The sequence below is a fragment of the Copadichromis virginalis genome, linkage group LG7, assembly GCF_057382275.1.
Source record: "Copadichromis virginalis isolate Kocher_CV1m ecotype Utaka linkage group LG7, C_Virginalis_male_GT1.1, whole genome shotgun sequence".
NCBI lineage: Eukaryota > Metazoa > Chordata > Actinopteri > Cichliformes > Cichlidae > Copadichromis > Copadichromis virginalis.
This window is the reverse complement of record NC_140624.1, coordinates 52,039,058-52,061,627: the sequence shown is the minus strand read 5'-3', so window position 1 is coordinate 52,061,627 and position 22,570 is coordinate 52,039,058. Positions and strand designations below refer to the sequence as shown.

At 40.8% G+C, this 22,570-nt stretch overlaps 1 protein-coding gene across 2 annotated transcripts; it reads right to left on the bottom strand.

The window, feature by feature from the left end:
* Positions 1-3,063: 3,063 nt before the first annotated feature.
* On the bottom strand, positions 3,064-19,306 carry usp20 (ubiquitin specific peptidase 20). Of its 2 annotated transcripts, XM_085464110.1 has the most exons (26): positions 18,930-19,306; positions 18,714-18,809; positions 18,493-18,600; positions 18,284-18,337; positions 17,925-17,987; positions 17,699-17,839; positions 17,465-17,567; positions 17,185-17,254; positions 16,900-17,013; positions 16,714-16,792; positions 15,318-15,834; positions 15,033-15,182; positions 14,220-14,332; positions 13,795-13,967; positions 9,346-9,440; positions 9,224-9,257; positions 9,086-9,131; positions 8,754-8,934; positions 8,496-8,622; positions 8,242-8,411; positions 7,992-8,073; positions 6,932-7,040; positions 6,745-6,847; positions 6,600-6,668; positions 6,349-6,517; positions 3,064-5,122 (listed from the first exon to the last, which is right to left on the bottom strand). In XM_085464110.1, exons 3-25 carry the CDS (start codon positions 18,568-18,570, stop codon positions 6,360-6,362), a joined length of 2,829 nt encoding a protein of 942 aa, XP_085320236.1. In that variant the 5' UTR covers positions 18,571-18,600; positions 18,714-18,809; positions 18,930-19,306; the 3' UTR covers positions 3,064-5,122; positions 6,349-6,359. The 2 variants fall into 2 exon arrangements, with proteins under 2 accessions (XP_085320236.1, XP_085320238.1); XM_085464112.1 differs by lacking the exon at positions 3,064-5,122 and adding an exon at positions 5,129-5,530 and having other exon boundaries at positions 18,714-19,306.
* Positions 19,307-22,570: the final 3,264 nt, after the last annotated feature.

The following is a 22,570-nucleotide window of genomic DNA, read 5'->3' as shown; positions in this document are numbered from 1 at the left end:
CACATATCGCCAATAACACCTCTCGTGGATACAACATGGAAATGTGCTAAAAGAAAACACATTAGAAAACAATGAACAAATCAGTGGTGTAAACAAAACAATGGAAAAAAGTAATTCTGCCTATCATGTGTTTCAAAGGTTCCTGTTGTTTTTCATATAAAGCTGGAGAACAAAGGAATGATTACCTCCTGAGTTCTCATCGCTTTCCTTAATATCTCTGCATGAATGAGAGCTTTCTCGATTGAGCTTCCAAACAAATAAAGCTGTTAGAGTTAATAGTACACTGCTAGACATACATGACTAATGTAAAGGTGGATGAATGTTGGGAAATTTCCCACCTTAACAAACAGTGTGTAGGGGATTGAAGGCACTGTATTCAAAAGTAGGATGACTATAGTGCAGATAGAGTTACCCCAGCTATTATTAAGGGAAAAAGCACACATCAAACACTTAATTTTTGATCGGTATTTGTCAAAGTTTTGTTTTATTCTGCTAAGATGACTCGAACACATTAAAGGGAAACCCTATTTCTACTTTCTTGTTAGAGAGTAAAAATGTCCAAGGTCTTTTTAAATATAAAAAAATTTAAATAATTGATGAATCTGTGTCTATCTGAACTACTGTCGCCTATTTCCGCAATCAAGTTTCACATTGGATGGGTGTATTGCTGACTATACAAGCACAGTGCCAAATGTGAAGTTGTTTTGGATAAGGGGCGCCTCACTTAGCTGGAAGGCAAGAATGCCACGGGAACCAAAAGGTTAAAGTAGATATGTCACAGAATGAGATATTAGAAATCTGGAAAATTTAGAGCTGAACATGCACAGTAGTGAGTCCACTCAATAGCCATGGCAAGCCAAGACACCCTTCAGAGGAAGCTCATTTCCACTGCTTGTATCCACAATCTCGTTCTTTCGGTCTTCACGCCCAGCTCTAACCATAGGTGAGGACAGAAATGTAGCATGACTAGTAAATCTACAGCTTCACCTTTACACTCATTTCTTTCTTCACCACAACAGACCGGTACAGCACCTGCATCTCTTCAGACAATATGCTAGTCCCATTCTCTAGATCTAAAGATACTTGAACTCCCCTATGGGAGAAACTACTTTCCAAAGTGGAAAGAGACCTGCACCCTTTTTCGGTTGGGAATTGTGGCCTCAAACTTGGAAGTGCCAAATGTCATCCCAGCTCCAAATCGTCCTAGCGCAATGTATGGCACTTGAAAACAAAGTGTCTGGACTTCTTTAAGTTTCCTTGAAGACTTTTCACCTCTCATCCAAGAAGCTTCTTCAGTTGTAAGAGCAAATGGTGGAGAGTTCCAGATTTTAAGCCCTATTGGGAGTGTCCCCAAGAGGGTCGTGGACCCCCTGTTGATCCTCTGCCCCACACCTTTGAAAGCGGGTGTGAGGCACAATCAGTCAATGTTTCAGGTGAACCCATTGTGAGACTAAGCCCCACCCTATCAGGTGATTTACTGAGGTCAAATGGCTCAGGATGTGAGTGGTCGTTAAGGCGTCTGGGAAGGGTTCTCAAAACTGGATTATAGATGGCAGACAGTTGGTGTCTTAAACCACCGCCTCTGTTCAAAGATGGTCGTTCACAGTGGACATAGATGCTTCCTTCGCTCTTCTTTCAAACCATCGGTCTTCTCTGTCCGAAATGTGAACATTGGCATCTTCGAAAGAGAGACCTGTGTCCTTTAAATGCAGATGAATAGCTGAGTCTTGTCTTGTCGAGGTGGCTCTTCTACTCTTCACTCTTCACCAATTGCTCTTAGAACTAGAGAAGCTTCTCGGATAAGAGGTGAGATGTTTTTAAGGAAACTTAAAGAAGTCCAGACGGTTTTCTTTCCAAGCTCCTTTAACTACAATAATTTGGATGAACTGAGAACCATCCTAGCAGAAGGTCACCACCTAATGAAGTCAGAAGGACCATATGATCTACCAAGCGATAGAAGTGATCTGGGCCCACCCAGCCAGAAACAATCTACCACTTCTGTACCTGGACTCTGGTGGAGCCCTGGTTGACCATTAATTCTCCACCCCCCAAAAAAACAAACAAACATTAACTTTGATTTTATTGGAAACCTAGATATATAACTACATGTACAGAGGTGAGCCAGTTTTGGCTTTATGGTTGAATTCACTGTCAATTTGTCCTGTGCCTCTATTTTGGCTCTTCTATTTGGCAAACGCAACCGGGGTGAATGATCATACTCTATTATTGAGACCCATCTGTTATGCCTCAAATTATAGCCAAAAATGATTCCTTGATACAAATGTGAAGAAATTCAGACGATTACTCCCAAATATGTGTGGGTGAACTCGTCATCAGGGAAAAATAGTAATTTCACTTAGAGGAATTTTTTATTTTTTAAAAAAAAAGCAAATGACACAGAACGGGGAACACTCTGGAACAAACACCACTTTGCACCTTCATCTTACATAAAAGATTAAATAAGCCCTCACTATTATTTTCAGTCATTTGGCCCTGAAAATTTCGTTATCAAAGTACTTCTAGCTACTTTTAAACCGGCATCAGCTGAGTTGCAACATTTACCCACAGTCTACTTCTGGAGGTTTTTCACTGCCAGTCTAATACATATAATTTCTCCCTTAATGATTACTGATAAAATAGAGATTTAAAAGCAATGTATATGCACTGACACTTTATGAAAAACACCTATGGAGACTTCATGTCATGTAAATTGACAAAAAAGAAGAAGCATGTAATAGCTCATTAACACCATTTCTAAACCTGATTATTATTAACTGACAGTAGACTAGACTAATATAATGTAATGTAGTCTAATATATTAAAGGGAAAGAATTAGCTTATTAAAATAATGCCAAGCATTAACTACTTAAAATGTGGGGGCGACGTTTGGCAAGGGTTAGGGTTCCATTATTTATTTATTTTTTAAAAAGAACAAAAAAGGCAAGCGTGTGGTTTATCTGAAATGAGAAAGAGGATGACTAAGTTCACTTAGCTAAGCTTCTTACAGATTTGTTATCGAATTATCTCTCTTGCATTTCTGCAACATGAATTGCACACTTCAGGAAAATATCTAACATTTTATACTTATGCTAAATTTTTACAAGGTTTTTTTTTTATTTACCACCTTCAGATTGGAGTCCAAACATTGCACAGTAGTATAAAACAAAATAATAATAATAAAAAAAGTATACATACACCGAATCAGTATAAGGAGTAACCTTATTGGTGCGACATGTTTCTTTTCTTCTTTTTTTTTTTGCATATGTGATATCTGTTTGTGAAGCTGTTGTGTTATTTCTGCTAAATTTTTAGAAGATGGTGGGAAAAAGCACTTTGTACTTAATACTGCCCTTTAAACAAATACTGCATAATGGTCTATTGTAATAACAGGCATCTCAAAGTTAATTTACACTTAGAAATCAAAAGCTTCTGTCTCTTCTCGTCATAAAAACCAGCTCTGATGTTTTGTTGCACAAGATTCTCTTCATTAATCCTCTCTCACGCTCAACTTTCTGTTTATGCCCCATGAAAATTCCCATTTCCAAATTTCCATCTGTTAATATTCATAAACTCCTAAGTATTGATAGCTGCTTGCGTAAACTAAACAGAAGCGAGTCAACACTTCGATCATTTTGAGCACACAAAAAGATAACGGGTTGTCTGTTTGGGGTATAAAAATAAAAAATAAAAAAAAACTCAACCTGTCAGTGAAATGTCCTCACTTGAGCAAAGAAGAACAAAAAAAACAACAACTTTTTTTCATGCATTTATACCCAAAGTCTTTTGGAACATGCATTTTTGTAGTCTGTAAACCCTTTTAAACAAATTCAAACCTGAAAAGACCCACAGTCCTGAGTGCTTTTAAAGAGGACATATTATATACCACTTTAACATGTTGATGCAGGCTTTACATGTCCCCGAAATGTTTAAGGTTCAGCTTATACCCCCAGTTTTCAACAGACGCTTTCAGTGCCTGTAGCTTTAAATTAAAAGTGCTGCTGGTGCCCAATCTCCTTTTCAGGAAGTGGTCTGTAAGACACACACAGGAGCAGCCGAAAGCACCACCCAGTGAGAGCAGTACAGCACAGTGTGCCACATAGACGTGAATGAGAGACTCTGATGTTTCTATCATTCTCAGTGTGATCATTTTACATGCAACACAAAGCAATCACAAACAACCACTGATTTGAGCTCATGATTATGAACCATGGATCAATTCAAAAACTGAAACTTTAGCAATGCAGCTTTAAAAACTGGCTCATAACTGGCGACAGGTTACAAGCCAGGTTGTAGTTTGTGTCTTCACATTTCACACTCATTTCATTGTCTGTAAACAAAAACTGAAGATTATGTAAATGAGGTCAGCTGTAGTGGGATTTTAAACGTGCTGAAATGCAGTACAGGGTGCGATGAGGAGAGATGCAAAGAGACGTAAAGGACCGAGCTGAGCTTGGACCAAAGCAGTAAAGGTGACATGAAAACACAGAAATGTACACCGGGGCAGGTCTGTTGTATTCAGGTGCATCTATTCACCAGTGGGGCCTGTATGTAACTACATGCAATATCTCTAGAGATGCTCTTTTGCCATCTTTTGTGGAAAAACAAAGTAGATATGCATAATATGTCCCCTTTAAAGATCAAAGTGTCCGACTGTGATTTATCTGACATCCCTCTCGTCATGGCCGTACCTGCTGATATGTAACTAAATAACAAAAAGCACTGTTAATGTCTCTGGGTTTGCTTCCAGGGAAGAAGAGAAGTCCTCAAAAGCAACACACTGTAATTCTATTCTCCGCAGCATTTCGTCTTGTAATACTTGCAGCCATCTGCCCGTTTAGCATTATACAACACCATGTCACTACAGCGGCCACTGAGACACCACAGCTACCAAAAACAGCTCCAGGGATGTGACAACATCTTATTTGTACACCTCAACATTAAGGATCAAAGTTATCCAACAAATAAACCGTGTTGTTTTTAGGTAGCGTTTTCTCTTGCTGCAACATGGCTTCAGAATAACATGCTGCTACATTTACAAAGTGCTCAAGATGGGGCTTCTTCACCGTGGTGCAAATTCCTCAGCTTCCTGTGAGGACAAGAGTGGAAAAAGGGCTCAGAAGACCTGGGGATGATAAAAGTTGAGAAACAGTTTGAGAATGAGCAGACCCTTAGTGAGGCATCATCTCCAACTCTATATTTTGGATTTATAGCAGTTAAGAGACCAGATATCCTTCTTTCTGCTGATTTACCCAAATACACTAAAAGGCATACCTGAATCCACTCTGTGTATATACAGCATATATAGGGATATGTATGTTTATAAGTACAGTGTTGTGCAAATGTCTTGAGCCACCTCTCACTGCTATATATTTTCCAAAAAAATTCCAGACATTTATTGAATCCTGCAAACATACACGGAAATACAGAGTTTGTACAGTTCTAACAAGTTCAGCAACAGAGCTTCAGGCCTTTTGTTCTCTTCTCTGTCAAGATGATCCCACGCTGCTTCAATAATGTTGAGGTCTGGGCTCTGAGGAGGCATTTTATTGCGATTTTTGAATCACTTATTGCTAAAAGATGAAGCTGTTACCAATCAGACACTTTCTAGATGGCATATCATGGTGAATCAATATCTGACAATACTTATTATATTTGTTTCATCACAAATCCCACAAACCAAGGCAGCAACTCCCCCGTGTTTTACAGATGGCTGTAGACACTCACTGTTGGACCTCTTCTGACCGCCACCATACATGTTGATAATAAGTTTTAAATGTGGATCCCCTGCTCTGTGATCAGAATTTACACCAAAAATACAGAATCTGAATTCCTTTGTTTATAAGACCTGTTGCCACTGATTTTCACTCCAGCTCCTGTGTAATTACACACACCTCAGCCACTTCAGATAACAGGAGATGAAGTCCAGATGCAACTTTTAGGTCCATTTTTTCACGTTTTTGAGGCCTGCCAGGTCGTCTTTATCCAGGTTCCTTAATTTTTTTTTAGGACACACTGCACACCATGTGGAGATGTGCCAAATTTAAAGCTAATAGCTCTGTGTTGTGTAACTGTCTTATGTTTGGATTTGGGGTGTTTTTTTATAGATTCAACTCAAGGAAATGGGAACAAATAATCTTCGTGACAGGCTCCTAATAACAAAGTGCCTAAAGATACGATTTAAAATTAAACAACAAACATTAAACAAATTTCCTCTGAAAATGGTCAGGTACGAGGACTGGACTCAAAATGAGGCCAGAGAACTATTGCTAAAGATCACTTTTAAAAAATTCAAAAACATCAGTCTCAAAAGTTTTGCACAGTAATGAAGCAAAGTGTAAAGATTCCAACCTCTCTTTATCTCAAAGTGCTCTCGTCTCTGCCTCAATCTTCCTCTCTCCGTGAAGGGTGTCGGGGTCAGCCGGGGCCACCGTCTGTCTCACTGCAATCTCAGGGCCTCCGCCATAAATTCCCAACAAGTACTGCCAAGTCTCCTCTGAGATCTGACCATAGTCTGCACCTGTGGTGAAAAAACACGCAATGTCTAAAAACAGTACATTGATTTTCTACCTTTATGTCCTTTTCAACCTCCTCAGACTTACCTTGCTTTAGCTGTATATGTCCTCCTTTCATAACACCGATTTTACTGTTGTCGATGGGACCGGGTGGCTCTGGGAAAAGGAAAGTATAAAAGTATTTGGTAAAGAGCGAAAGATGGGAACTCGAATGCGCTGCTACTCATCGTACCATTGTCTTTGCCCTTCACAAAGCTCTCCCACTCTCTGAACCACTGCATGCTGATACACAGGATCACTGTTGGAGCCTCCTCAGCTTGAAACTCTTTGTTCAGCTACACACAAGAGAAAAAAAAAGTTCATTCAACACAAAGACACTTTAGCACAAAGGTAAACTTTTGCATAACACACACGTTTACCTTGATGAAGGTGTCAATTTCTGTTTTTCTGCGTTTAGCTAGAGCTTCAATCTCCACCTGACAGATTGCACACATGTAGAGGTGGTTGACTGCTGGGCCACCTCCGAAGCTGAAAGCAGAAAAAATCCGTAACAGAGAGATTAACACATGATTTGATCAGGAAGTATAAGGCCTTTTTGTTGGTCTTTACATCAATGCTGAGATGCATGTCATCTTTAAATGGGTGCTGCTGCCTAATATAATCAAAGTGGTCAACAATGTTGCTACATGACATAACCATTCAGCTCTTATGCCGAGTGACAGTTTTGGTCATTTTGATTCTAAACAGCAGCAGCGTCTGGTTTCTTTTTTAATACAGACAAAAGTACTGAGTGACACCTCTTCAACCTTTTTCAGGTATAAAAATCAAGCACCTAACCACGCAGCTTGACTTTACACACGTTGGTGAAAGAGTGGGTCATTCTAAAGCGCTCAGTGAATTCAAGTGTGGTGCTGTAATACAATGCCACCGTTGGAACAAGTCAGTTTGCGACATTTCCTTCCTCCTAGCTCAACCTCCTTGTTCTAAGTGCTATTACTGCAAAGCAGAAGTGCTTGGCACCAAAGCAACTCAGCCACAAAGTGACTGTCACTTTTGTGTGTCTGATTTCAAGAGTGCTGGTCGAGATCTGTGTAAATAGTTTTGTAAATCAGACAACTTGTTCTGTTTCACTGTATATACTGAACACTACAGGAGTGAGAAGCCTTTAATCATTAAAACCTCTTTTCTCTTGTTTACTGGATAGGGGTTTAGGTGAGCAAATTGTCTTTTGTTTGACTCTTAATTTGGTCAGGGAAGATTAGGGACCTTTGGAGATCTTTTGTTTGTTTCATTGCCATAGCTCACTGCTGAAGTCAATAAATAGCTGCATAGCATTTGCAATTGCTCTGTGTTTTGTGCCTCTTTCTTGGGTGGAGTTGGAGTGGGGAAATCACATTTCTTGTTACGCCCAGGTTATCCCAGGCCAAGGTCGTAACATAGTCATACTGAGGTTTGTTTGGCAGCATGGAGCACGTTTACCTGTTGTAAAGGTATTCCCACACGTTCTGGGGAACAATCACAACCAGATCATCTATGTAGTGGTATTTATTAGGAGGGATCCCTGCACAGAGATGAAACACGTTAATAAAGACAGTGCAGGCATGTTTTTCTAATCAAGACAAGTCAGTGGACGACTTAATAAAAATATTTATACCAAGCTGCAGGCTGAGCCATGAAAGTAAAGCGAGCAATTCTGATTTTAAAGAAGAGACTTATTAACCACACATACCGCCATGTTGACAAAGAAACGTGTGGTTGCTGATGGGGCCTGGCTCAGCGAAGGTGTTGAACTTGTTGAGCCATTCTCTGGAGATGTAAAACTGCAGCAGGCTGGGCTCCTTCATATTGGCCAGAGCCACCACCTTCTGCCTCTCTCTCACAGCCTCCTCGCTACTTTTCCTGCACGAGTACAATAGAAATAAATCACTTAACACATCTTGGACGAATTAGCGTAGAGTCTATGTAAATGACGCCTTTGCTCACCTATAGAACAACACATAAGCCTCTGCGTTCTGCACCACCGTCTCATGGACTTCGGTAACATACTGGTCATCAAACTCATACCACTGGCCGTTGATTACATTCTGACAGTAAGCTATGTAGTGCCCACCTGCACCCATAAACAGCATGACAAAACATATTAGAGACAGATGCTAATCGGATATGTGTTTTGCTCGCTCTGTGAGAAATATTGCCCACGGGGGAAATAATATATCAACAGGAAACTTTGTGGTCTCATACTTCCTGCAGTGCCATGGTGGCAAATGACTGACAGCAAGTCGTAAGTGGTAACTTGCGATGGACTCTCTTTAGCCAGGAAAGGTCGCATGTCGAGGCCCTCGAGCGGGAAGGACACGTGGCTGCTTATCTTGAACGAATACATGACCTCGTGCCGAAAACGTTTCAGGTGAATGCACAGAATCTATGCAGCAAATACAGGACAAAACAAGGAAATTAAAGATGGCATTATGCAGCAGATTGCAAATGAAACCGATGTGTTATCTACTGAAAGAAAGTGCTGAGCTAAAAAAAAAAAAAAAAAAGTAAAAAGAAAAAAGAAAAGAAAACCGCACCTCTGGAAGTCTAAGCACTTTGCAGTATTTGACACCATTTCTCAACCTGTAGAAAAGAAAACACTGTGTGAATAAATGCATACAAGTACTCTCCTTTTAAATCAAGGATATATATTTCAAGCATTTAATTTGACGCACTTTTTACATCTCTCACAGCTGTACATGTTATCCCCTGGGAAAAAACAAAGAAAATGAATGGAAATTGAAATTCTGACATATAAACTATGCTAGTATTGGAGCATTATTAGAGCACCAATTACCTTTGAGTTCATCTGCAGCAAAAAAAGCAGCAAGGCAGTCCTCTAGTGTTACCATGGGCCCCCAAAACCAACTGGGGATACATGAGACTACAAACCTGCACAACACAAACACAAATACTCATAACAAAAAAAACCCAAAGCAAGCTGGAGAAATATTAGCTTTAAAAGGCAACTCTAAACTTCAGCGCAGTTGATCACATAGTGAAAATGTTTCCCCTTTTTCAATTAGTCATTTTTAATCATTCTTACTAATAAGCCTGAATATTCTTTAAGCTTGATTCTCAGACAAAACAAAGTGAGTTAGAGGATGGACTGATGTGAAAGTTAGAACATCTGGAAAACTGCAATTCCTTGAAATGGCCGTTTGGGGCTGGCTCCAAAAGCGAGTCAAAATTATATTTATTGTATTAAGAATTAAGGTTATTGGGGGCGTGACTTAATAACTGGAAATCTTAAGGTTACAGATGTCCGCTATAATCACTAGAGTCTTTGCAAAGACTCCACCAGAGCTAATTAAAGCTAACTGAAGTCACTCGCCCTTTCTGAGGCGACTTTGGGTTAATTTGATAAGAATTACCTGCCAATAACTAAAAAATGGAGTAACAATTCATCCAAAAGCACTCATATAAATAATTATAAATCACTCAAGTGTTTTCCATTGTAACCACCAAATTTCCATTGGAGAATAGCTTCAAATCATAATGTAATTTTGTTGCTTTTATTTTGAAGGCGGATGTCTGTTTTTTAAGTAGTTTTTAAAAATGACTTTGACTTCTAAGAATTTATTTACTGAAGTTGGAGGTAAAGTTGTATGTTTAGTTTGTGTAGAGCAGATTAGTGTGATTCACCACTGAATCACCACGATGAAAAGATGAATACAAGATGAAACACGTAGACTTGATAAAACAGCATTTGAAAATGTGCAAACTGTTAACAGGAAGGAACGAGGACATTTCGGGGAAATCTAAAGCTTCGGCTGAAAACAAAGCGGACAATTTTGACTTTTTCTCCTTGCCACCGGATGAGAAATGTGATATCTGCAACACAGCCCAATATAAGTCTATGTACACGTGAAACAAGAGAGTTTGACATCATGGAGGAGCTGGAGTGATTCGTCCATGACGGTAACCGCATGCTTGGATAGGCTGGAGCTGAAACGGCACAAACTGGCAGGTGTTACAACGAATGGCTGTCTAAATCTGAAGAAAGATAAAGTGACTGAAATGAACACAGAACTGAAATTGATGTTTTTGCACTGAATTATACACCAGGAAGTGTTGTGTAAGTCATTGCTAAAAATGAACCATGTTGCAAGAGCAAAAGCACCGAATCATTAGTATTTCACATCATCATCACTGCTGGATCTTTATTGCTCTCTCATAGAGGAGAGATTTCCGTGTATCAGAAGACGCTCTTTGGCTCTACCTTCATATGTCAATAAATATGCTTAGTGACTAAGTTTAACAAATCCCCTCTCAGTGATGATCACCTGTCTGCTGTCCTTCATATTTCTACCTGCAGCGCTCCACAACAGTCCCGGTTTCTCATGGGGAAAAAGCTGACCCCTGTGTTAGCTGATAACAGCATTGTCAAAACACGGCCACTTCTGTTTCCATAATATCAAGATTGCAACAGCCGTGAAGGTAAAAGTCAAAGCTTTGAAACAAGACTTCATAAACTAGTCTGTGCCATCACAGCAGAGTAGTAATGTGAACATGAATTTTTGAGCTATGATGACGCAAACAAAGCGTAGGAGTATGACCTTATAGGTCAGATCTTATCTGCACTCCTTCCTGAGGGAGATATCTGGCTCTTTAGTCTCCGGATGCTCTGCCTGTATAGTGCCAACATACGTGCACAGGTAGTTTGATGGTGATTTTTGGAAAAATACACTTACCAATGAGACCGAACCAAAAGAGTACCGTAATTGTCGGGCTATAAGCCGCTACTTTTTGCACAAGCGTTGAACCCTGCCGCTTTTAGTCAGGTGCGGCTTTTCTATGGATTATCCATGAGTTTTGTCATATCATAAGACGATTTTTTTGTTTGTTCCGCTGTTGTACGGCACTACGTTGCCTGGCGGAAGGGCATATGATCAGACACACAGTATCGGGGTTCAAGAGTGGTATGTTGGTCACATGTCCATCCGCCAGGCAACGTAGTGCCGTACGAAGTAGCGCGAAAAACAAAATTCAAAGTAGCGCTACGCGTTCAGCGGGAGTCGTGGATGATGAGCGGCGATAAACTTGCGAAAAGCAAGTTATGCTCAACTCCACCGGTGGATTCTGACAGCGTGGAAAAGTGTGAAAACATCCACGATCACCAACGGATTTGAAGGGCTGGACTGCTGCATGATGGAGAGGAGGACACCGCCACGGCCCTTCAGAGGGTGTTCGACTCTGACACTGACAACGAGGATTTCTTTGGTTTTGAAAGTGACAACAAAGGAGAGAAGCGGAGAGTGGATGACGAAGCCATCCTGAGCCTGTTCATATCCGACACTGGAGAAGAGGACTTTGGTGGTTTTAGAGCGCAGGAAGAAGAGAAAGATGGTGGTGAATGACTGACTTTTCTTCTTGTTAAAGCCGTGTCACTGCACCTGAGCCTAAAAGGTAGTCCGAATCTATTTTTCTGGTGTGCTGTAGGTTACTGTTATGTACTACATTTGTTACTCGTTTATGAAGCACAGTACATGTTTCGTACTTGTACTTACCGGTACTTGTACATATACCTAAAAAGTTATGCAAATATGTACCCGTAACTTGTTTTTCAAAATATTAATAAAAGGGGTGTGTCTCCAAACAGCCATCTCTTTCCTGACAATTCCCTTTGTGTATATTCTCTTACATATGATAAGTCAACATTGAAACACCTGCGGCTTTTAGTCAGGTGCAGCTAATGTATGTACAAACCAGGATTTTCCCCTGATTTTAGCTTGTGCGGCTAATACTTAACACACTGTTTGCTGCTATAACTACAAATGTTTCTTTTTCAGCTATTTATTTATGAGTGACTTATGTATGTATGTATGTATGTATGTATATATATATATGTATATATTGTACTATTCTTAGTTAGTGTATTGTCTGTCTTGTCTTAATGTTGGTTTATAATGGAGCACTGTAACAAAAAATAATTTCCCCCAGGGATCAATAAAGTATTCTGATTCTGATTCTGATATTCAGGTGCGCTTTGTAGTCCGGGAAATACAGTAATGTTTTAAGCCAAAAAACAAAAACAGTAATGAGTTCAAAGATGCTCTAAGTCAGCAGAATTTTTTAAAAAGAGAATAAATCTGGGTTAAACAATAAAAGCCCTCTTCCACCATTGCTTGAGTGTTATTATGAAATCAAAGGAGTAGCTTTTAAAGGGAACCCCGGCTATTAACACATGTTTGCGCTAAAATATGCACTGTGCTTCCAATAACATATATGTGGTATTAAAATACGCCAAATGTTTTCCTTTTAGGCACATTTTATACAAAACCGATTTACCAGTAGGCCGCCATTGTTATTTACTTCTCAGTGCACTCTGGGTCTCTGTCGGGGATGCATAATTTGGCACGACACCATTGCCATTGGCAAGCAGTAGCTGCATAGACACCAGTAGTTTTCCCTCACTTTCACATCCTCGTGTGACGGATTGTTTTCATCTTCATCTAAACTAAGTACTGGTTGACTATTTTCATCCTCTCTCAGATTGTTCTGGTTCAAACTGGAAAGGTTGAACAGAACCCATTTCCAGGGGACTGCTAACTGTTAACTCGATGCGGTGCAACCGTGTGACGTCACTATCCAGAGTATTTTTGCTGAAAAGTGTAAGTGTAGTGCTTTTCAGAGCCACCTTAAGTTTACCAAATCTGTCCAACCAATGAGTAACTGAGTGACTCTAGATGGCCTCTCTACATGTCCTACACACAAACTTTATCTGTTTATCAGCACATTTTCAGAAAAAAATGTGATAAATCATTGAAGGAAGTTATCTATGAGGCATCACCTGCAATACACTTCCTCTAACTAGCAAAGTGATTGCTAGTTAGAGGAAATAAACTATTCATTTTTTAGATCTATTTAGTTTATAGATCTGGCATAGCACATGCGTTCATCTTCATCATCGAACACACAGACACGTGTTGCAGCACCTACTGAAAAGACTAGCTAAATAAGAAGCTTTTGTAGTTTTATGATTCGTTTTCAGGAAATACACAAAGACTTTGAAAAAAACCGACAGGCCAAGCAAGTTTCTACTCGCTGTTAATTCTGTAAAAATGTTACCTTGCAGGCATATAGAAAGCTTATCTAACTACATCTGAAGTTACAGGAAACTAAAGTCAGAAACATACCAGATTAAAAGTATATCGGTAACATCAGCAGTCAAAATTATGCACAACTAAGGTTCAAACATGCAAACGTCGTCTCAGCCTTTTTCAATTATATTTCATTCACTGACCGCCGTATGGAGTCCATGATGTAGGAGATCCACCCCTGCGAGCCGTAAGTGTCAGGGCACACACCAGTCTTCACCGGCAGGTTCTGATGGATGGATGAATGGAGCTTTGCTAGGTCTTCTTTACCAGGAATAGGGAGGGATAAGTCCTGGAAGGTTTCCACTGTAGTTGAGACCTGTACCAAATTCAGAGAACCAGTTTAAACAGCATACCTCTAGCAGTAAAAGAGCAATTATGAATGTGTTTTAATCACTCTAATTACACAAAAAAGTCTGTATAATACTGAAATGAAATAATTGCACAAGTCACTTCATTTCATTTAAACCTGCTTTGATAGGAAATGTAATATAATTTAACAAATAAACATATTTTATCAAGCGTATACTCTACCTCCCCCTTGTGTTCAAATATGTGAAGTGCATCTTACCCTGTCACAGGTCAAACACTGGACTAGACTGAGGATCGAACCATCAAAGATGTCCGAGATCACACTGCGATAGTGAGACTGTTTTTTCTTCCTGGCACTGAGCAGCAGCTGAGCTGGAAGACACATGATGGGAGGGAGGGCTGGCTTCAGAAGACAAAGGCAGAGAGCATCTCAAAGAGTGCCACCTTAACTAACATCTTTGTAACTGTGTATACTCAAACTGAAAATGACTTTCAGATACTATTCATCAGCTACACATACCTTTTAATGCCTGCCACTAATTCATTCATCCTTCACTTGTCCAGTTTTCTCATTTTTTAAAGGCCACACTGCACACCATGATGAGACATCCCAAGTTTTCAGCTAATATGTGTCAAAGTACTACTTTATGCCTATCAAACTGTGTTATCATTGACATTTTAAATTCAGCCAAAGAAATGGGAATAAATTATGTGGGTTTTTTTCAACCGACTGACGGTTTGAATGATACACGAGTCACGTGAGCCTCCACAGTCACCTGACCTAAACCTTGGAGTGAAAATGAGTGTAAAAGCAGCCAACATCTCCAAAAATAAAAAAACTTAGAAAGACTCAAGAACTCCACTTTGGACAGTGTGATTCTACAGGCAAAGACTCGCCTGCTTCATATGTGAAACATTAAGAAGCATCCTATGTTGTTTACTTACAGTTCTGTACATGCGACTACCACGGTAGTGCGGTAAAAATGTGTTTTACCGAGGCAAATGTTTCTCAACCTGGGGACTCTGTTAAAATTGTGAAGCATCTTGAGCAGTCTATGAGAAATTTTCTCACCTTTTTTGAAGGAGTATGCAGGTCCTGAAGAGCGGAGAGGGCTGGACCGGGGGGGACTGGAGGACAGTTTGGGATGCAGCTCTTGAAGGGTGCGCACAGGACTGCAGGGAGTGGACTGGGGCTGGGTCATCGATGCTTCATTGTCTGGCTCTAGAAAACATCACAGTGGAAACACAAACTTAATGATAACTGATGATATTCTACAATACATAACTGAATAATCCAATATATAAATATATAGATATATAAATATATAAAATCACTGTATTCCTGCTGGTCTTGTACCTGAGCTGTTGTTGCTCGGGACTTGACTTTGCCCTGTGTTAGACGTCTGATGGTTTTCCTGACTTTGGACCTCTGTGTTTGGGGCTGCAGGCTCCTCTTCATCCTCCGCCCTCCTTTCTGGAAACCCTTCCTCAACTGCTGTGTCCACATCAGCATCTTCATCCATCTCTTGTGAGCCTCCATGGAGCGGGGAGCCGGGTAACCTCCTTTCTTTAAGCCTCTCCTTCTCAGAGATCACTGTACCACTACTGACGTCCCCCATTCCACCTGCCGGTGACCGTATCCCATCACACTCATCCTGGATGAGCAGCTCGCTGTCACCCACCCCTCCTCCCTCCCCTCGGTCACTACTGGAGCCAGAGTCACAGGAGAGGAACTCATCCTCAGAGGGGGAGCGGTCTCCGTCTCTTCTGTCCTCCCTGTCGCTCCCGTCGTAGCCCACGCTACACTCCGACAGAGGCTCCTTCAGCTCTTCGTGTAGCTGGTCCATCAGACAGCGCAAGAACTCCTGAGTGTCCTGGACAACACAGAAACCTTATATTAACTGCATGGATAGGGCCGCATTCACAGAGAACATTTGTAAATGGACAATAGATAAACACAAATATTGCAAGCAAAAAGACAGAAACATTGGAGTAACAAGAAATCGGTTTGCACATTAGCGAGATACCATGTGCCGATCACAGCCACTGCGTAAACAGACAAATCAAACATTAACTAAGCCACCGAGAAAATATGGAAAAAATAACAAGAAACTGGATTGGAGATATCTCGATACTGTGTGACTGTCTGCATTTTCTCTTTTAGGATCAGACAAACTAAAATACTAAGTCTGACTTGAAGTTTATCCTTAGACGTGCCATGAAACATAACTGGGTAAAAATGAAGCCCTCGGTCTTTTCAGTATTCAAATATGAAGGATACAGAAGAACAGAAGTAAAGCCTGTGTTATTCCAAGGAGCAGTTATCTTTCAGATTAAGCAGCCTCTCAGAAGGGAAAGGGAAATTCAATTCCTGTCTTTATGTTAAAAGAAAAAAAATCCATTTCCTATTACTTTGTCTAGTTCCCCCTCCAGACAAATGGCATTTGACGGAAGGCTTGTAGTCTAACAATGAAAGTGATTAAAGATAAAGGAAAACAGGAATTAACACTAATGTGGATTTCTCTTTGTCAAAGGCCAATCAACCATGTTTGTGTACTTGCTTTAACTGCCACAAGGGGGAGACAAACTGCAGATTTAAAACTGAGTCAAAAATAATGGACTGCACTTTAAAATACACAACCGAGTAATCTTGTGAAAAGCATTTTTTGCAAATCCAAGGGTTTAATGATATAAAATCCAATAAAAGGACAGTGTCAAGATGCTGTTGAAGCATGCCGGGCGGACAGCCCTACCTGCTGAGCGTAACCACGAAACATGGGGTTCACCAGTTTGATGCCGTGGGACAGGCTGGTAGGGACAACATAGCTGGGCCTGAGAGGGGAGCAGTAATAAGAGACATGCAATTATGTTTTCATTTTAATGACTAAACACTAGTTTGTTGTCCAGTTTACATACAATCACTGTGATGCTTTAATTACCGTTTTTTATGCCAGAGTTCTGAGATGAGTTTCTGGTAGCTCTTACACAAAGCAGGCTTCTTGTCAGTCCTTACCAATCCACCGCAGTCCAGAAAAAACTGAGTGAGAGGAGGGCTAATGAGGGGGCAGAGGGACAGCTGAGGTTAAAGCACCTCTAACATTAGTAGTAGATGTAAAACAAAAGAGAAGCTTTATTGTTTGACTGAAATATGTCCAATGATTAACCTGATTAAAACCAAAACAAACATTAAAGTTGTTCTACATTTTAGGAGGAAAAGCACGCACCAGTTGGACAGGGCTTGAAGAGCTGCGTTCATGTAGCAGGAATTTCCAATGTTTTTCATTCCTGTCAACCCTACAAACAAAGATCCAAAAAAAGATCACCAATCATGAAACACTTTATCCTCTCAGAAAGCGTTCAAACTAAACATCTTAGACATAAAGACTGCTGTACAAGTCAGAGAGAAAAGAAAAACCTTCAAGGCCTGAATAAAAAGAAACCAGGGCAACTTTGACCACCAGTCTAGAAATGTTTGAAGCTGATCAAGCATGCATGCATATATACCTCTGGGTTTAAGCTCATCCTCTTCTGACTCTGAGCCTTCTTCTTCGGCCACAGCAATCGGTACCGCTTTGAGTGGGTGACCAACTGTCTGGGGAGAGGTTTCCTAGAAAGAGAATAAACAAATATTATAAGCATCTTGTGTGTGTGTGTGTGTATTTCTTGTTCTTATGTTAAAATGTAAATTCCACTAGTAAGACACTTAACATAAAAACATGAGCTGGGTTGAACTCATACCTGCTCTGTAGCTTTACAGAGGTGTGCTGCAGCAGCTACAGGCACCAGGGCCGGCCTGTGCTCCAGAAACACCTCTCGCTCACACACATAACACCAGATCCTGAACGTTGTCAGATTCACGGTAAGGTTGTGCTTCTTAGCCTAAAAAGGAAGCACACAATCTGCTTATAGACTACTAATTTAAAAAAAGGGGCTTGCAAATAAATTTTGTATGAAAGGGCCGTACCTGTGCATGCAGGGTGCTGTGATCAGAGTAGGACTCTCCGCACCCGACATACGGGCAGTCATTCTGCAAATCAGACACAATGTAAGATAGGATCTCCTTCCTTTTTGCTTCTCTGTTCAGAATCCAAAAATCAATCAACACCCTTTATCGCTTTCCTGAACTGAAGAGGAACTGCATTTTTAAGCACATTTATACTCCACGCTAACATTAATTATACAGCATTCACCTGGCCCTCCAGTCTCTGATGATATATGCTAAGCGCAGTGTTGGCTTAGAAGTTAAGCCACCTTTTAGCTTTATAGCTAACTATTTGAGATAATAACGTAAGGTATTTAACAGGATCTAAGTCCTAACCTTACCTGTAGACAGGCCCACAGGTTTGGACCACCAGCTCCACATGACTGACAAGTTCCCTACAGGCAATATTAACACAACATAGTAAAGAAGAAGAAGTTTATATGCATGGATATTACATGAGCACAACACAGCTGAAGTGCTTATTTCAGTCGCCATCCACAACAGGGTATATTTTACATCTGACAGCAGCTTCACTGTATGAAAAGCGCACCTTAGACTTCTGCAGAAGGTCCTCCTTTGTCACCTCGCCTATTGAATCGAGGTGGAGGCAAACGTCTTGTTCAGCCATAGTTACCAACTATCTTCTTCTGGTGGACGTCTGCAAACGTGACAGGCCATTAATAGCAATAAAGTCTTCAGAAAGGGGCTGCTGTAAGCTAACGCTAGCTCCATCACCTCAACACCAAATACACAGACAGACATCGCACTCACCTCGTCTCTGGCTGATAGCTCAAAAGCAGATGCAGCAGCAGCTGTAGTCTGTCATTACCGCGAAGACAACAAGCCCCTAAACAGAAGCTGTCAACCCTGCAAAGGTAAAGGCCTTCTGTTTACCCACCAAAGCTCACGAAACATCTCCTGGCCCGCAGCGACGTGCTTTACAAAGGGCTCACAAACAGGAGCGGCTACCGCGACCCGAAATCTTACTTTTCATGTCCGTGCAAACAGCTCGTGCTGAATGCGAGCAGGTGACAGTATGCTAGCAAGACACCGAGGAGGTGACGCGATATCCCGGCAAACCATCCCCAAACAACCTCCCCCCCCCGCGCCACCTCCATCTGCAGAGAGGCCCGGCACGGCACGCACGACCACTGGGGACGACGTCAGGCTGAAGGAGGAGACGTCAGCCCCGGCCACCGTTAGGTCAGCACATGCAAATTCAGTTCCGCTGATGAAAATGAAGGCTCTCTTCTTTTTTAATAATAGATCTGTTTCCTGATTAACATTTGATTCATAACTATTTTATTTGTATATATAGATACATTCAGATTCATAAACCGCAAAGTGCGCTTCGATATCGTAAAAGTCCCTATTTACGGAAGTGACATAATACTGTACGTATGTCAGAGGTACGTAAGTTAAATGGGTCCCTCGAGTCCATCGGTTGACTGTTTACAGTGCCGTGAAAAAACGAGTGTGTCTCCTTCCCCATTTGTCTTTTCTTGTTTAGTTTACTTTTTCTTGTTTGATTGTTTGGTTTTGTTTTGTTCTTTTGTTTTTTGTACGGGGCTCATATTTGTCACATTTTCTTTTCACAATTTCAGACAATTTAAATGAAGCTAGAGTAATGTTTGGCCTCTGGCATTCAAAGATTTCTTTACACAGATTATGAGTGGAGATAGGTTCAGGCACTAAGTAATATATGAACATATATACAATATTTTTTGTATAGATACAAAAAAATAAACAAATAAGTAGATTAAAATAACATACATGAAATTCACCTAGGACCTGCACAAAATATAATTTTACAGGTTTACCATATTTGACCCACTTATCCCACAGTTTTAATCAAAATCATTTTTCTTAAGAGAAAGAAAGTAGTCCTTTCCATAGTATAAATGTCACGTGAGTGCTTTTTTCTATGCAGCTGTCAGGACACCAAATATATATTCATCAGGGCATCTTAGCCGAAATTATCAAGCAAATGTTAATGTTATGCAGTGAAATCCCAAAATAAATATAAAATGTAGTACTTAAATGATGTTTTAAAAGTGAGTCTGGGGAAGGGGACAGCAGTCCCAACAACAGTGTCACGGTTTGGCAGAAGTAGGACCCAAATGCAGGACTTTCTGAATGTAGACAATGTGTTTATTTACAGCAAAGAATACCAACAAAAGTACTAATAATTCACAGTGTGTGAGTTCTCTGTGCGACAGTTCCTCAATTCCCATGCAGTGATTTTCCTCCGTGGTCCACGGTAAATGTTCCTCTATCCTCTGAGTCTATGTACATAGGTGCCCAGCTCCCGCCACACGTTTCTGCAATCCTCCTGGAAACAAGAGACACTTCAGTTAGTACATCTTCACCTTATGAGCAGGAGAACTGTGTTCCTAATACAACCAACCTGCGCCTAGCACTGCTCCGCTACTCTCTTAAGTAGTGCTTCCTTGACAAGGCTGATCAGTAATAGGTGATATTTCCACTGCACAAGACACTTACAAATGTGGATTGCACAACACTGGACATTATATTTCTTCATTTCCATTTAATACTTGTACGGCTGCTGTTATTGTATATATATATTTATATTTCTTCATACATTCTCATATATTTCTATACTGTGTATTGTGTATTTTGTTGTACAGTTATTTTCTTTTCAATTTTAACTTATATATTTTATCTTATTCTTTCCCAGTTAAATTTACCCTTCATTCTAATTTGTGTTGTACAGTTATTTCATTTTTAACTTTAATTTTTATATTTTATTTTATTTTATTCCTTCCTAGTTAAATTTATCCTTTTTAATTTTCGTATTTATTTCCTATCTTATTCATAGCCTTTTCTTTTTTTCTTTAGGTCATGAGCAGTTGTGTAAGCATTTTACTGCATATCGTACTGTGTATGACTGTGTATGTGACAAATAAAATTTGAATTTGATTTGATTTGATTTGAATGTGATTACTCCAGGTGTGGCTGGCTCTAAGGCGGGAAGACTCTCAAGGCCTGGTGTGGCAGCAAAACCCGAACATCACAGCACACACACCCTTACATGTACACAGGGAAACGAGGGACCAGGAGCAGACAATACCAAACAAACAACAATAGACAATCCTGAGAATCTGATAGACCGTTTTTTGGTAAACCCAATATTGCTACAAAAACTTCAAAGTAGAAGACACGTCTTGGGTCTGTGAGAGTGGGGACGGAAGAAGACCATTTTGAGACAGATTTTATGGCAATGGACCTTGGAACGGTATCAACGATGAATAGATTAACCAGCATTGCAACTATTGGACCATCAATGCTGGTAGGAAAGAAGCTGCAGAACTGCATTTGTGGCTGGTCAAAACTAACAACTGACATGGGCCAAATACGGCATGACATGGCTAATGACCTCAGGCAGATTAACAACACCACACTCCCAGAGAAACTGAAGCTCTGGTGCTTACAGTTTGGGTTGTTACCCAGACTACTGTGGCCACTGATGATGTACAGGGTCTCGCTTAATCATGCCAATCGAATGGAGAGGCTAGTGAGCACCTACATGAGGAAGTGGCTTGGACTTCCGAAATGCCTAAGCAGTGTTGGACTCTACAGCGACAGGATACTGTCATTGCCTATCCCTAACCTAGCAGAGGAGTTCAAATGTGCGGCTGGAGATATCACTCACAGACTCCTGGGACTGAGAGGCGCTGCTCCCACCCTAGCAACGGGGAGGAAGTGAACCCCAGCCATGGCTGTGCTACAGGCCAAATCTGCTCTTCTCTATCGTGGGCAACGTCCAACAGGGCAGAGGAGGGTTGGTCTTGGAGCAATAACACCTTTCTGGTAACAGGCATCTGTAACCGAATGTTGAAATATGATGGTGGAGGAGGTGCGTCGACAGGAGGATGCAGCCAGAAATGCCAGAGCTATCTCCCACCGATCACTCACCAATCACACATTTTCTTAAAAGCTTGGACTTTCCTGAGCTGGCAGACACCCACAGAGAGATCTTGGATGCGCCATTTTCCAAAAAAGAGATTTGCGCTGCAATTTTCTCTCTACAGTCAGGGAAGTCCCCTGGCCCAGACGGCTTTTCGGTAGAATTTTTCCAAATCATTTGCCCCACAGCTCGTACCTCTACTCCACTCAGTTCTACCTGAAGCATTCACACAGGGCAAACTGCCAACCTCCTGGCACGATGCTTCCATAACTTTAATTGCAAAACAGGGGAAAGATCCAACTCAGTGTGCGTCATACAGGCCAATTTCGCTTTTGAACGTCGACTTTAAGATCCTAGCTAAAGCGCTGGCCCACAGGTTGGAAAGGGTCCTGCCAGCAGTCATACCTGAAGATCAGTCTGGCTTTGTTAAAGGTGCCACCCCTTTTTCAACATCCAACGCCTTTTTAATATCCTGCACACGCCGTCCAAGGACACTCCAGAATGTGTTCTTTCCCTTGATGTGGAAAAAGCATTTGACCGTGTAGAATGGAACTATCTATTTGCTGTGCTGGAAAGATTTGGGTTCGGTCCCAACTTCATCTCATGGATCAAGTACCTATACTTGTCCCCTGTTGCGTCTGTTTGCACTAATAGCCAGAAATCAAAACCATTTCAACTTAAACGAGGCACACGTCAGGGT

Bases quoted from the DNA above. Each gene is read 5' to 3' on its own strand.
- usp20 (XM_085464110.1), bottom strand. From the start codon at position 18,570: ATGGCTGAACAAGACGTTTGCCTCCACCTCGATTCAATAGGCGAGGTG. The intron at 17,840-17,924 runs GTACGGCCCTTT...CTTCCTTTTTAG, and splicing joins ACAGCACCCTGCATGCACAG to GCTAAGAAGCACAACCTTAC. The intron at 6,848-6,931 runs GTAAACGTGTGT...TCTTGTGTGTAG, and splicing joins AAATTGACACCTTCATCAAG to CTGAACAAAGAGTTTCAAGC.